The 15,121-nt window shown below is 41.0% G+C and overlaps 1 protein-coding gene across 3 annotated transcripts in view; it reads right to left on the bottom strand.

Moving 5' to 3' along the window:
* Nucleotides 1–13,326, bottom strand: part of SEC24B (SEC24 homolog B, COPII coat complex component) — a 43,472-nt gene extending 30,146 nt beyond the window's left edge. The window contains exons 1-3 of one of the 3 annotated variants that reach the window (XM_064652088.1): nucleotides 13,075–13,326; nucleotides 7,254–7,961; nucleotides 795–980 (exon numbers count right to left, since the gene is read on the bottom strand). In XM_064652088.1, the coding sequence (XP_064508158.1) occupies nucleotides 795–980; nucleotides 7,254–7,961; nucleotides 13,075–13,192 (1,012 nt within the window). In that variant the 5' untranslated portion in view covers nucleotides 13,193–13,326. Of the gene's footprint in view, nucleotides 1–794; nucleotides 981–7,253; nucleotides 7,962–12,593; nucleotides 12,628–13,074 lie in introns of those variants that run through there. The other 2 variants (XM_064652086.1, XM_064652085.1) reach the window with 2 other exon arrangements.
* Nucleotides 13,327–15,121: the final 1,795 nt, after the last annotated feature.

Genomic DNA, 15,121 nt, shown 5'->3' with positions numbered 1-15,121 from the left:
TTTGAACATTAGACATATCACATTTTTCTGGATAAAACTAATGCCTACTTCCACCTCTCACACAGAGTTCTTTACCTATAAGAATTTCAAATTCTGAAATTATCAAGAGAAAACATGGACAAAAATTGTGCAGTAAATTAGATTTGGAATACTAGATACAGAAACATATAACAATCAAGAGGCAAGTCAAAACATCAGTCTAAAATTAAAATGACTGAAGAAGGGTCAACACCCAACTGATTCTTTGACAAGATGATACCAACATCAGAATAGGAAGGAGCTTGCACTAAAACTCTGTTTTCCCACAAGAACTCTTGCAGCATCTTTTCATGGGCAGTTACAGCTATGGAATAAAACAATTCAATCAGTTTGAACTTAACACTGAAACTCACTGTTTCCCAGTGCAAATTGCTAATTTACACTTCATTTTTCAATACAGACTAATTACAAAAGCTACTTTTAAGACCACCTTCTAAGAAGTTAAAGTAACAAGCAGCTTTTTAGAAGAATAAGGGAACTAAAAGAATGGTTTTCTGAGCAGGAGACATGTGAGACTGCCAACAAGACAAACAAGCCAAAGACAACACATGGACAAAGAAAATCAAACATAAGTGCTAAGAGAAGCTAGAACCAATGTGATGTAGAACAAGAACACTAAGGGAGCCTGATGAGAAGCAAGAAATATGCTCCAGTCAGACAAATACAGAAAAGCAGCAATAAAACTTCCAGCATTCACGTGTGCATGTGGAACAGAGCAGAAGTCTGTACTTTAACTTCCCATTCCCATTTAGTACCTTCCTGAAGGGCCAGCTCTGGTGACTGTGTAACAGATGGTGAAGATGATGGCTGTGAAGAGAGGCTTGGAGCAGGTGACCTTACTGACGAGACCACAGCAGAGGAAGCAGATGTTCCAACCCCAGGCTTGGTAAATGGAACATTCTGGCTCACTGAGTGCACGGGCTGTGAAGAATCAATGCCACCTGAAAACAACAGCAGAAAGCAGGAACCCTCTGTATGTACTTGCACAGACAATTACACAACACAAGCAATCGTATTCGATTTCACAGTAACTATGCCTTCAAACAGTATATATGGACAGGTTGGTTGCTTTTAAAAATTAAATACCTGTAATGCTAAAACTCCGTTATAATGAACAAACTGCTCTGTCAACTAACAGCAAAAAGGAAAGCATGATGTAGTAAGATCCAGACTAAGCAGAAGCTAATTTTTGATACATGCCCACAACTTTATGCTTTTACAAGTTACTTTCCCCAGTTAAGCAGAATGTAGTCTATCTGAAATAACTCCCCCTCAACATCCCTCCCACAGACAGGAAACCTCAAAGTCTGTTGTGCAGCAGACCAGTACTCTGCCTCCTTCATATTGCTGGCACTTTGCAACTTTGGTACTCAATTATGAGACCCAGGTTCCAAGCAGTCTGTTTCAATCAACCCTGAGTACTCCACAGAACTTCTGATGTGTTTTAGATATCTGGACTAGAAACAATCTGCTTTAAAAAAAGTCAGATTAATGCTTTGAGAGATTTGACACAGTTTGATTGAAACTCCTATCAGGTAAGGACAACATAACTTCATTAAGTTAGCTCTTAACTAAGGGTCGTTCTTTGCTTAGAAACTGAAAAAATTCATATTATGTGATTCTTTCTAGAAAAACTCTGACAGACCAAGCTGTTAAAAGGAAAGGAAATGGTTTGACCAGTAATACTCAGTAAACAGACACAGAAATTAAGCAAGAACAAAATTCACCATGTACTCACTAAAGTTACAGAATTCACTAGAGGATGCAGAGGTAATATTAACTTTGCTTCCTCTGGACACAGAGTTGTGTAGTTCATCGAGTCCCTGACTTTCCCTTTAATAATGGAGGTGACATCTGGAAGAACTTTTTGGGCAGGTTGAGGTTGTTGAGGTTTCCTTTAGAGGGTGAAGAAGTGGCTTAAAATGATCCTTCTGTTTTTCTTGTTTACAGTCAAAATTAACAGCAAACATTTTCACTACCTTAATGGAACTTTTATATATTTTGCAATTTTCAAATACAATGCTGAGCACACATGCAGCCTTTTCACAAGTGTTATCAAAATCAAAATGATGTATTTTCCCAACATACATACATTTTTCTATGAAACTTATTTTTTAATTGAAATGTACTTGCTATAACCTCTGTTTCTACACATTGTCTTGCAGATTTTCAACGGCAGCAACACCTGTCAGCAGAAATGTTCTTATTAGAGTGACTACATAGCTTTCTCAAGCAAGATATGCAATTAAAACAAGGGAATTTCTTTGCCACATTAACGTCCTTACCCAGGCTTTGTAGCAGAGAGTTTTCTGTAGGGTTACAGTATTTTCCATACTTCAAGTCAATAAAGCAGTGCTTGCAGCACTGCTGTAAACAATGCTAAATGCTACAATATCTGTGTCACACGTTCAAAGCCAAATAATAACTTCCTGCCAAATACTATTATCTATCCTCAAACAAAGGTTATCCAATATTCTTCAAAAGTACATGGATCTTTAAATGCATTGTAAAAAAAAGTTTTTAAACTCCAAGCAAAAAAATGTATTCTTTTCTCTGTACAAAAATTCAACTTGCAAAATTACATGTTAAACAGTATTTGAAGACTCTGAAGTTTTTGAAAGCCATAAGTAACCAAGGAAACACTCGGACAAAGTTAGTACTTAAAAATACATTGTTGGTAACTATCATCACATGAAATAATCTATGGTTAGAGAAACTACGCTATCAATTTTTTTCCTCTGGTCAGTAAGATGATTGCATGTAAGTCTGTCATATATAAGTACTGATCAATTTAGGATGCCTTATTTTAGCTCAAGACAAAGCTACACTGAACACCAGTTTAGAGTACAAGTTTCCCATCAGCTTATCCAGGACAAACACAATCAGGCCATAAAATATTCCCATCAGCTGATACCATGAGAAGTCAAGGAGTTTTGTCAGGCTGTGATAAATATATTATCCATTCTCAGTGACACAGTATTTTCTGGTTTTCACATTCAACTCCTCTCCCCTTCAATGTGCACTTATTTTTTCCCCTTATGCCTCTGAACCATTAACATCTCTTGCACTAATAATGATCAAGTATAAATACCTACAGCTAAAAGCTATGTTACAGAAAGGGTCTGCACAACTGGGCAAATTAGCAGTGCAATTCGTCATTTTTCCCTACACATCATCACAAAGTTGTTGTTTAATTTCTCACGTGAGACCTACAGGTCATAGCTAAAAAGCTTATCACCACAGTATCTTCTCAGATTTTCAGAAGAGATGCAAGTCATCCTTTTTGAGTTGCTTGCTCCAGCTGCAATCTTGATTTCCTGCACCCAACATAACATACAATTTCTAGTGAGAGATGTACCACCTTCCTGCAGCTTGTATTTTGACAGCATTCTATTTCCCCGACTTTACTCTGTACCGGCTGCAGTCCTTCCCCTTTTTTCAAGCACACCTGTATTAGCAGATTTACAGGATTATAGCCTGCATTCCTATGAAACTGGGGCAGCAAGGACTTTACATCCTGCTCTGACATAAGGGGAAGTATGCGCACGAGATAATGAAATTAAGAGCGTCTCCTGCTCAACCAGACTGTCCGTGCCAGGATGCAAAGAAACCCAACCAGCCACCTGCAGGAGGAGTTCTCCATCTCCCTCTCCTCAGGGAGGAGTCCAGTAAAATTTAGGCATTCTGGCTGACATCCATGCTGACTTGGAAAGTACCAAGAATAAGCAAAGTGCACCGATTTTAGCTGAAATAAGCTGGAAAAACATTAAAGAAAGCTACTGACCTAGAAAGACAAAAGCCCTAAATAATACAAAGTATGTTATTTACATAGCATAACAACACTCCTGGACAGATTGTTACCAACACTGTTCTGCTGAAATACAGAATTTAAAGCTAGAGGAGGATGATTCTGCAGGATGAAACTAGTTTAAACCTCCAAGGAGGAGAAAAATCTCAAATTAGAGATATTTATATTCTACTTTATACTTCCTAAAGCAAAGAAAATTATCCTCACTGGCTATTATTCCTCAAAAGCAGTCAAATTCCAGGAAAAAAAATAATCTTTAAATAAATTTATTTTCTTCTAGTGAAATCTCTGCAAGCTTCACTGAAAATACTTCAGCTATTTCAGATGGGGGCTGTCAAAGTTTTAGAAAAAGATTTTGTTGCAGTTGTATGTACTTAGTACATGACACACAGCAGTTCAGGGGTTTGATCTTAGCAGATTCAGCATTTTGGGGACTTTGCAAGGCCATACATAAAACTGGATTATTGAAGCAACGAAATAAAGTCCAATGCTCACAACTTTTTTGATTCAGGTAAAATATAATTCAGCAATCAAACAACTTCTGAAAAACTCTTGCCAGCCTAAGTTTCCTAAGTAAGTCCTGTTTGAACACACAGATTTTATTAAAAACACATCATTCTTCTACATAAAGTTTCACTCTCATCACAGATGAGAATGTTCACTGATTGCACAAAACTGCTACTGAAAAATAGCTTAAGACAGTAGTATTCTGACTGATAATCCTCCTGTGATTTGTTTATTTATAATTCAAGGCTTGTAAGGGTTCATCTTCCACAGCATAGAAGAAATGATGGCAAACTGTTTTATTGGCACCCTGATTAATAGTAGGATACTGTATCAAAATTTCTTTACACAGTCACAGGCAGCACATTTACGAATTTCAGTGTTAACTTTTCTTTTTTTCCAAGTAATTTTGCTAAAAACTGCACACAGAACAGACAGCAACTGTTTTCTGTCATTGTTTCCTTCCTGGAGAACAGCAGGGACGATGAAATACTCAGAAAAAAATTCCTTCTGACAAATCATTCATGATTTCTTTATGTTCCTTGTGTATTGTACTCGGACACTTTCCAAGGATGTACAAGAACTGGCAAGTAATTTTCAAGATCTAACTCCTTTTTTTTAAAGGCTGCAAACATTTAGAATACTATATATAAAATTACTGCACCCGAGAACAATAAGACTGCGCTGGGAAATATTTAAGTCAGATATCATGGGAAGCAGTTTGTTTAGTCACAGACAAATGGTTTAAAACAGTTTCAAGCGTTTAAAATGTACTAATAAACCTGCCCAGTTCTTCCTTCAGCCTAGCTATCAGTTGCTATCTTTACTTGTTCTTTCACAGTCAGTAAATACAGAATCATTTGTGTCCTGAGGTTGCATCAGGATTCAGAGGGAAGAGAAAAAAAATTATTTTCCAGATAAATCAGTTCCACAATCCAGTCCACTGTGCAAGCTTTTATGTCCACACAGGCATGCTTGCATCAGCAGCTTTACAAGCTCAGGAAGAGTCTGAGCGTGGTTTAACTATTGATGCCCACGGTCTGGCAAACAAACCGAATACTGCAGTGTTATTGAGATAAAATAAACAGTGGGTCAGTGTTTATTTTCATAAGTGCAAAGTGTGTATCCATTACGCACCACTAACACAGCCAATTTTATCATTAATTCTTCGAAATTCAAGTGTAATATTACTACATTTTCTTGAGGCCATGCACTAACTCAATCACCCAGTCAAAAGCAGCACTGAGTGGTTCAGAAATAAGACTATCTATTGCTCATATTTCTCTTCATGGTCTGATCAGCTCCACTGTTCCACCTTTAAAACAGTTGCTCCTCAAGAAAAATATTGCTATGAACAAATCACAGATTTCAAAACACCTCCAAAGGAAATAAAATTAATAAGCATTGAAATTAAAAAGTTCTGTAAATGAAACACTAGCAGTTTGAACAAACAATAAGTTGTTTTCATATATCTACTGCAAATTGTACCATTCTGGAATTATATCCGCATTCTGTGAAGTCCAGTTGCAGATTCTGCATTCAAAGATTCAATTTTTTTGGTCAGAGTTTTAAATCTCCTATCCTTGAAAGAATTCATTTTTATGCTCAATCATGAAATGCCACTAACTTCAGAAGCTTTTCAAGGAGCTCCCTATTTTTCTTTTTTAATCCGTATTTTGTTTCATGGTTTTAAAATATTGAAGAAAATCAGACAGAGCCCCTCGTCAAGACGGAATTCAAATCTACTAGTATTCAAAGTAATAAAACTGAGCTAAGGATGACACTCTACATCTTAGTCTGGGGCAGGGGAAAGTAATATTGAAACCAAATTCCAGCTATGGATTGGATGAGCTTGATTCCAGCTTAATTGCTTTCCCAGACAAAGCTTTACCATCATCAAGGCCATGTTCTTTCCTAAGTCCTTGGTCTTAGAAAACCTCAGCTACAAGAACTCCTAAAACAATATCAGTGTTACACTATAATCTCAAATATGTAGCACAAAAAGGAAACATTCTACAGTTCTTTTAGTAGCAAGCCATAGTCTGGCACAGTATAGAAGTCAAAACTGCATGAAGTCAGAAAATTCCCAGTGTAGAAAGAAAACAAGATTCTTCCTGCACGTGCTCTCGCTCTCTCAGCTGCAGACCAAGATGTTTCAATGTGGAGGCACTCCCACATCTCTGTTCTTTTCCATGCTTCCTACTAAGTACTACCTACCTCATGAACTTGTACTAAGTTTTCCTATAAACAGAAGCAAGGGTTGAATGTACTTGCCCTCAGCTGGCACCTTCACAACTTCATTCTCTATAGCATCTCTCTATTCATCCATACTAATACCATTAAGTTGTTGCTTAGAACACTCAGCTACAACTTCCTCGTTCAAATGCTTATCAAAAATATTAATTAAAAAAAAACCACAATTGCCTCCGAACCCATGTAGGGTTCCACTTTTTTCTGAACTTTGTGAAAAATGCATGTGTGTTCACTTGGGCAAAATTTAAAGGAACAACTTAAATCATGACTTAAAAAAATTATCTAGCCAGAAAAGGAAAAAAAGTATCTTTGTGATTAACTGACACATTTCAGAAATTATACATTCATTCACAACTGCATGAAAAAACTCCCTTCTGAGGCCACTCATGAAAAATACACCAATAAACCAAAAGCATCCTCTAAATAGTGTATCTATCTAAATTCTGTATCTCTCAATAGAAACATGTAGCTGCTATTGTGAGGACTGAGGCAACCAAATCAGAAAAGCTTCAAGAATGAATAAGGACAGAACTCAAAATTACAATACAGAATTTCACATAGTGAACAAGAACAAGCCAACAAAAGCACATGATTACTGATGTCTCCCAGCCAAATCTGGAAGTTCACTATCCTTCAAATAATACAATACCTGTTTTTATTTGGTTGTTTACTTTTGCAACAGATCCAGGGAGATTCCTGCAGAGGTTGTCTTGAACAGACTGGGCAGATGAAATAGTTGATAAAGTTGTATTATATCCCACGGGAACATGCTGTTGAAGTGAATGAGGTACAGATGTACTCTGGCTAGAAAAAGCATTTGTCTCTTTGAACTGTCCAACAGCAGGTAGACTCTGAGAGGTAAATGTCTGCCCATACGCACTGCCAGCAGCCGCAGGAGGATAGGGAACATTAGGATACATGGCACCAGAAACCACAGGCATGGCATAGTGATCAGAATTAAGGGGAAATCCCTGAGATGCAACTGAAGAGCTGACAGAAGTGCTGTAGTGATTATCAAATGCTGAATATGACTGCTGAGCACTCATATGTAAGTAAGATGCAGATGATATTGCTCCTTGAACAGGTCCGTCACTTGACCCCCCTGTATGGGGAGGATTTTTGTTGTACAACTGTTGTGATCCCTGTGCATTCAACACATTGCTACCCACAGAAGGTGTCATAACATTTTGTGCTGGTGCTGAATAGTAACCAGGGTAGTAACTGGCTCTATACTGATGATCCAGATGTGAAGCAGCAGCTTTATTGGGCACTTGGGAATAGTGTCCTGAAGGCGCACTGTAGTTTGGAGGATGTGAGCCGTAGCCAGGGGGAAACTGCATCTGACTCTGCACAGGACCTGAAAGAAGAGAAAATGTCACATGCATTAAAGGTGCATCTGCTAGTAGTGCCAATGGACTCTGTACTTGAACTAACAATTTGTTTCTCCTTGTTTTCTGTCACTATTTTTGAGATCAGTTCCTATCAGCAGCAAGAGAACAAACCAAGTATAACACATGCAGATACAATATTTGAAATAATTTGCAAACACACACAGAAGTAGCAGTAGAATGGATTGCTTCCATTAGCAAAGGAGGTTTCCACGCCAAGTTTGCCTCCTGCTTGTATTTTTAATATTTTTAGGAGGTTAATACTTAAACAAATAGTGGGCAACAGTAAGCACCAAACTGATATTTCTAAGTGTCTGAATACAAGGGTATGCCTTGAAGAAACTGCCTGAATATGGAAAATGAAAAGCTGCAGTCAAACCAGTATGTAAATATGTAACAATGGAGGTATTCTTCCTTACAAATCTTCAATATAGTGACCAAGACTAAGTGCTGCAGGGCAGTTATATTTGTCTTTTATGTTCTTACATATTATGCTTTTGGGAAAACCGACTGTCATTTTTATGAAACTACAGAGTATTTGACAAAGCATGTCATTTCAGTTCACTGCCTGACACTTACATCAGGCATAAGAGATGTTGATATCAGAGAAACTAACCTCTGTTACCTCTACAACTAATTCTGCAACATTGCAGGTTAATTACATACTGGTCCAGCAAGGGTCAAGTAAGTGCTTGTTTCCTAAAGACCAATTGTTAACTATGTCCAAGCTGATTTTCTCATGCCAAGTGATCAATGGTAAATCTGGAAGTTCTTCCTCATATTCTTTTCTTAACGCTATTTTTATTTTCTAGTGAACCACAAATGCATTTGTCTGGATAACTTACTTCCTAAAAATTACCAACCCTTATTGCTTACATCAAGCTGAATGACTACGGTGTTATTTCCCGCCCCTTGGTCAATAAAAACACAAACACAGCACTGGCCCACTCACAAATTAAACAGCAGTTGGGGTAATAATGAATAGTTGACTACCTCCTTATATTTACAATGATTACGAACCTTAAGCATTACTTCTCTTGTCTGGAAATTCTGAAAAATCACTGTTGTCCAAGTAACACCTAGATGTCCTATGATTAACTTGCAAGGCAATTTTAATAATGAATTTGTTAACAGACCCCTATAAGCAAGGAACATACTGCCCAAAACTGCTTTCTGATAAAATTAAAAATGCCCTTTCATAATTGACAATGCAGGAAGTTGGGCAAAGAGAAAGGAACTAAAAAAATGCAGAACAGTAACTTGGACTGCTGGCTAAAAAAGACAGAGAGGCACTTGGGAGAAAGCATAGGGAGCTTAAAAAAAAATTACATTCAGAGTTTTGAGGAGAGCATGTAGCTATGCTTCTGATTCACCTTTTTCTTGAAAAAGTGGGAGCTGCTCCACACAGCTCCTAGTTTTTTCTCCTTGAAAGGATAATGATTTTGAGTGAGCAGGTCATTAACGGCTACATGAACTTTGCCTGACTTTTGACCTGCTTTTTTAACCTCTAAAAGAGCAAACTCAAAAATACACAACTTATGTCTGTTAAGGCTTGCTGCTCTAAGCTGCTATGACAATTAAGGTGGCAAGAGAAGGTATTTTATCTGAGGAGTCTGTGCATTTGTTCTACTAAAATATGCAGAATAAACTAACTGAGCGGGTATAATTTAGAAACTGGTTTAGAAGCACCTGACTTCTAATAAGAGGTTGCATGTCAAATCATCTACTGCAAAGTCTTCCAGTATCTAGCTCTCATTTAACAACACACACAATAAGTAGATTGAATTATCAATACAAGATATCAGTCCCTGCATCTAGAATGCAGAGTCCTTTTTATTCACACTTTTAAGTGAAGAAATACCTATACATTTAAAAGCACACACGAGTATAAATCCCACAAAGACCTCACTAAGACAGGTGAGCCTAATATTTGAAAAATTGTATTTCTGATTTCAAACGGCTGGTCCTTTGAAACAAGTTTTACAATTACAGATGATAGATTACTCCCTTTATTTGAAGTGAGTTTTTTGTCCATTTGATTATAAAGAATGTGAGCAGAAAGTAATTTTTGTACTGCAATTAGTAGCTGAAGCTACTAATGATGATTAGATAATTGGTCAGTTTTCAACACTGGAAATAGGGATGCATCTTCAGTATAATTTTGAAATCTGGTTAACTGCCCAATCCATCATGACATCTCAGGTAATCCACCTTCTTCCCTAAACACCTGACAAATATCTCAAAAAACTCCATGAAAGAAGCTGAAAAACTTAGCTGCATACAGAAGGTGTACTTCTAAAACATCATCTCTTTAATGAAAGCTGTGAACCTCTCCTGCTACAGACAAATGAATACTTTATATAATCTTATAATGTATAATTACATTGACATTAACAGGTGAACCTCAAAAACCTTAATATTTTTTAAGGGAGGGGAGAGCCACCACACAAAAACCCCCCAAACCCCCACAAAAAAGCAGCAGTGCTATGGCTATACTGCTATGTGAATTAGTAAATCTTTGCCTGCTAGTGTCATGTCTGGTTTTTATTCAGCTGAGGAAATGTGTGGATGTAATCTAGCCATCTGCCTCATACCCTACCTGCATGTAGTCTATGTGTCCTAGAGCACCAACTTCCTTTCTATCGAAGAACACCTGTTGGCTTTCTGAAACTTTTAACATCCCTTTATCCACCTCCAGAGAAGGCTCCCACGGCTTCCTCACATCCTTTAGCGATGGAGAGGGGGCAGCACTGCTGTCCCTTGTCAACTGCCGGCAAACAAAGCACCAAATTCAGCCACTGCTGAGCTATTCCAACAGCTCAGTCACTGAATTGATGTCTACTCCTTCATTCACCCAGCTTCCCATTTCCACAAAATATTCAGGGATTTCCTATCTTTCACATCTCTATTCTCTTTATTAAATTTAATAAAACTATCCAAAAGATCCAAAGTCAAAGATTTCAGTACAGGATCAAACTGAGAATGTTGTAAGAGAGAAGGAAAAAATAATAAAGTACACACAAGAAGACAACTTAAAAAACCCAACAAGACATCTAAGTTATACTAAACCTAAAGTCTCCGAGGATCTCAAATGGACTTGGTCATTGAACCAGGCGAAACTTACTAATAACAAAACATCCCTTTTAATGCCACCATATGTACAACAGGTCACTTGCTTTCTGCAAAAAGCAGACCCTCTTTCATCAGACTGTAGTAAACACAAGGCTTTACAAGAAAAATTCACATTTTATGAAATTAAACATTCAAACATCCAAGAGGATGCAGTAGTATTTTCCTTCAGCCAATACAGAAATAGCTCAAGTCACTTCAGTACTTTGCACTTAAACTCCATTATAATGATGCAAAATTAAATTTCAAAAGCAATGACAATCTTCTTTGTGAAATTTAGTTTCTATCAGACAGAATGGAAAATTCTACTACAGTCTTCTGTTACTATTCCCCTCTACTGCCCGCCCTATTGTAATTAAAAAAAAAAAGAAGCCTCAAATCTTGTGTTATAACTTCAGAAGATTAGTACTACAAGAAGACAGACACACCATGGAATGCTATTGCCAAATGGCACAAAATGAAAAATTCAGTTATTGACTACAAGTCATCTAACACACACCACTAAGACATCTTAAAACCACAGAAGCCAAAGTTATACAATAAAAATTCAAGACTATTACTGAAGAATGTATAAATGTCTCAGAATTAAAGAAAAAGTGTTTTGAAGTAAATAAATGTCTACTCTCTGGTTTTACACAAGCTGTTTCTAAAAATAATAGCAGCAACATGGGGTAATTAATTAAAACAACAAACAGTAACGATGGCTCTTTAAAATTACTGTTTCATTAAGCTTAAAACCCAAAGAGAAGGTATGTCAGCTTCTATTTGCTTCTGTAAAACACACTTCCAGGTTACTGATGCTGTAGTAGCTGTATCCTGACAACAGTTAAAAGTCTCATAAATTGGCATTTTCTGAACCATTTTTACAAAACTCAGCATTACAATACCAGTTTGGACACAACCGAGCACTAGTATCTTAAAATCTACAGTTTAATTACCTTCCTTTTCATTCACTTCAGTGAACTCCCCAACACCTACTTTATAGGCATTTAAGTACTTACCACTTAGCTACCCCTTTGGAGATGAGAAAAATTCACGAGTAAAAAATTCTGTAGGTCCTTACCCTGCACACTGATCTGTTCAGAAAAAACACCTGTGCAGAATACAGCCAAGCTACAAAATAAAGGATTTAACAGTATGAGCTAGATCTCTGTTGCAAACAAGAGGCCAAATTTAGATACCAAACCAACATTACACGGAGAAGATGATCATGGAGGGATTTTGAAGACTTAACGTGGTGTATTAATAAAGAACTGATCTTATAGTGCACCAATTTAAAAATGAGGAAGTGTATCCTCATTACTCTCATTCATAGCACAGCCAGTCTCACTAGCTCTCCTTCTGAAATGCGAGTCAGTATTTTGTGACTTTAAACTATTTTGCCTTTGTTTTTCAGTGACCCACATTTCACTGGCCCAATGCTGTTCGCTCAACTCAAATTCCGGGATCCAGCTGTGTGAACGCCTACCCACCTACTACTTTTAAGTTCATAAACAGCTAGGAAGCCAAAATAACGCGATTTTCTACCCGTTCTCACGCTCTACAGCCAGCGCCGAGGCCTGGAGGTGCCTTGGCCTCCAGAGCATTCCTGAAACGCCACAAAGCAGGCGCCACGGCACAGGGCAGATCCAAACCCGCGAGGAGAGCGAAGCGCGGATCCCCTCTCCTGACTCCGTGTAGCGAGGCGGGGAGAGGCCGCGCCTTCCCGACTTCTCCCCGCACGCAGCCGCGGGCCCCGCAGGGGGACGCGCCTTTCCCGAGCGGCCCCGGCGAGTCTCGCTGCCTTTCATCCCAAGAGCTTCGTTACGGGCCGGATCCACCGGGTCCGGGCCCCTCCCGCCCCGCCGGGAGGAAGAAGGGGTGCGCAGCCCCCCGGCACCCCTAGGAGCCTCCCCCCGTGCGGGCGCAGCGCCGCTCTCCCCGGGGCCGCTCCCGCCCGCGCCGGCCCCTCACCGTTGTGGCAGTGGGGAGCGCCGCCCGCGGGGGCCGCGGCCTCCCGGGACCCGCCGGGCCCGGCCGGGGAAAACGCGGCGGCGGCGGGCCGCGGCGGCAGCCCGGCGGGCGCGGACATGTCTCCTCGCGGCGCCTCTTCACTCCGTCCCGCTTCCCTTCCCCTTCCTCTTCCTCCTCCTCCTCCTGAGCCCCGATCCACCGCCGGGCGCCGAGCGAGGCTCCGGGAGCCGCGGGAGGGCCCGAGCGCCGCGCGCGCCGCTGCGGCCCGGAGCGCCGCCGCCCACAGCGCCCCCTGGCGGCGCCTCCGCGGCCCGCCCGGCACAGCCCGGCCCGGCCGGGCCCGGACCCGGGATAGGCTCCCCAGACCCGGGACGGGCTCCCCGCGCCCGCTCCTTGCGGGGACCCGCCCGAGCGGCGGCGAGAAACGACGCAGCGGGGCTTGCCCCGCTTAGTCTGCGGGTGGTGGGGCCGCACGCCCCATCAGCGACCCTGCGGGTGCGGGCGGACAGGCCAGGGGGAGGGTGTGGAGAGGGAGGTGATCCTGCCCCTCAGCTCAGCCCTGGTGAGGCAGAACCTGGAGTGCTGTGTCCGACTCTGGGCTCCTCAGTACGAGAGACATGGAGCTCCGGGAGCGGGTCCAGTGGAGAGCGATGAGGAAGAGTGGGGTACTGGAGCATCTCTCTTTCAAGGAAAGATGGAGAGAGTTGGGCCTGTTTAGCCTGAAGAGGAGACAACTGAGAAGGAACGTCATCAGTGTGGATAAATATAAAGGTGAGGTGCCACAGGGATGGAGCCAGGCTCTTCTTGGTGGTGCCAAGCAATGGGACACGAGGCAATGGGCAGAAACTATGCACACGAACTTCCACCTGAATGTGAGGAAGAATTTCATTACTGTGCAGGTGACTGTGAAACAGATTGCCCAGAGAGGTTGTGGAGTCTCCCTCACTGGAGATATTCAAGACCCTGAGCTCAATCCTGTACAATGTGCTCTAGGATGACCCTGCTTGAGCAGGGAGGTTGGACCAGGTGACCCCCTCTGGTCCCTTCCAAACTGACCCATTCTGTGAGGCTGCTCCGTGTCCCTGACTCAGGGCACAGACATGTACATGTACAATACACACACCTCCCATCGTTTTGCCTAAGGGTTTTCTATCTGTATAGGTAATATATGCTATTTTAGGAATATATGTATCCTGGAACATATAGAGGTAACGTGTGCTCTGCACAGGGGAAATGGCCTTACAAGGTGAGGTGAAAACTCTCTGTAGTTATTCTATGTACAGACAGAAAAGCTTCAGTGAGATGGGGTGACCTGAGACAAGGCTTTTCTTCCTGTGTTAGGAGTGCACACTGTGTATTCTCTCCCTCTCCACTGTGGGTACATGCTATATATCTGAGGAGAAGAAAGGCCTTTACAAGGAAGGGCAAGGCAAGATAAGGCAAGGCTTTTCAGTTTCTGTGCAGAATATATAGTAGATATTCTCTTAACAGGAAGGCAAGTGTTGGAGAGCCCTTGCCATGGTTTAACCCCAACCAGCAAGTAAGCACCACACAGCCCCTCGCTCACTCCCCCCCCCCCCCGCCCCATCCCAGTGGGATGGGGGGGAGAATTGGAATAATAAAAGTGAGAAAACTCATGGGTTGAGATAAAGACAGTTTAATAGTCAAAGCAAAAGCTGCTCACACAAGCAAAATAAAACAAGGAACTCCTTCACCACTCCCATGGGCAGGCAGGTGTTCAGCCATCCCCAGGAAAGCTTCTACTTGGGGAGGGGACAAAAGTCTCTCCCTTCCTTCTTCTCCCACCATCTCTATATGCTGAGCATGACTCCATAAGGTATGGAATATCCCTTGGGTGACTTGGGGTCAGCTGTCCCAGCTGTGTCCCCTCCTAACTTCTTGTGCACCCCCAGCCCCCTCGCTGGTGGGGTGTTATGAGAGGCAGAAAAGGCCTTGATACTGTATAAGCACTGATCAGCAATAATGAAAACATCCCTGTTTTATCAACACTTTTTCTAACAAAAATACAAAACATAGCCCATACCAG

The sequence above is a fragment of the Pseudopipra pipra genome, chromosome 4 (genome assembly GCF_036250125.1).
Source record: "Pseudopipra pipra isolate bDixPip1 chromosome 4, bDixPip1.hap1, whole genome shotgun sequence".
Lineage (NCBI taxonomy): Eukaryota > Metazoa > Chordata > Aves > Passeriformes > Pipridae > Pseudopipra > Pseudopipra pipra.
The sequence above is the reverse complement of the archived record's forward strand: the minus strand, read 5'-3'. Positions and strand labels throughout refer to the sequence as shown.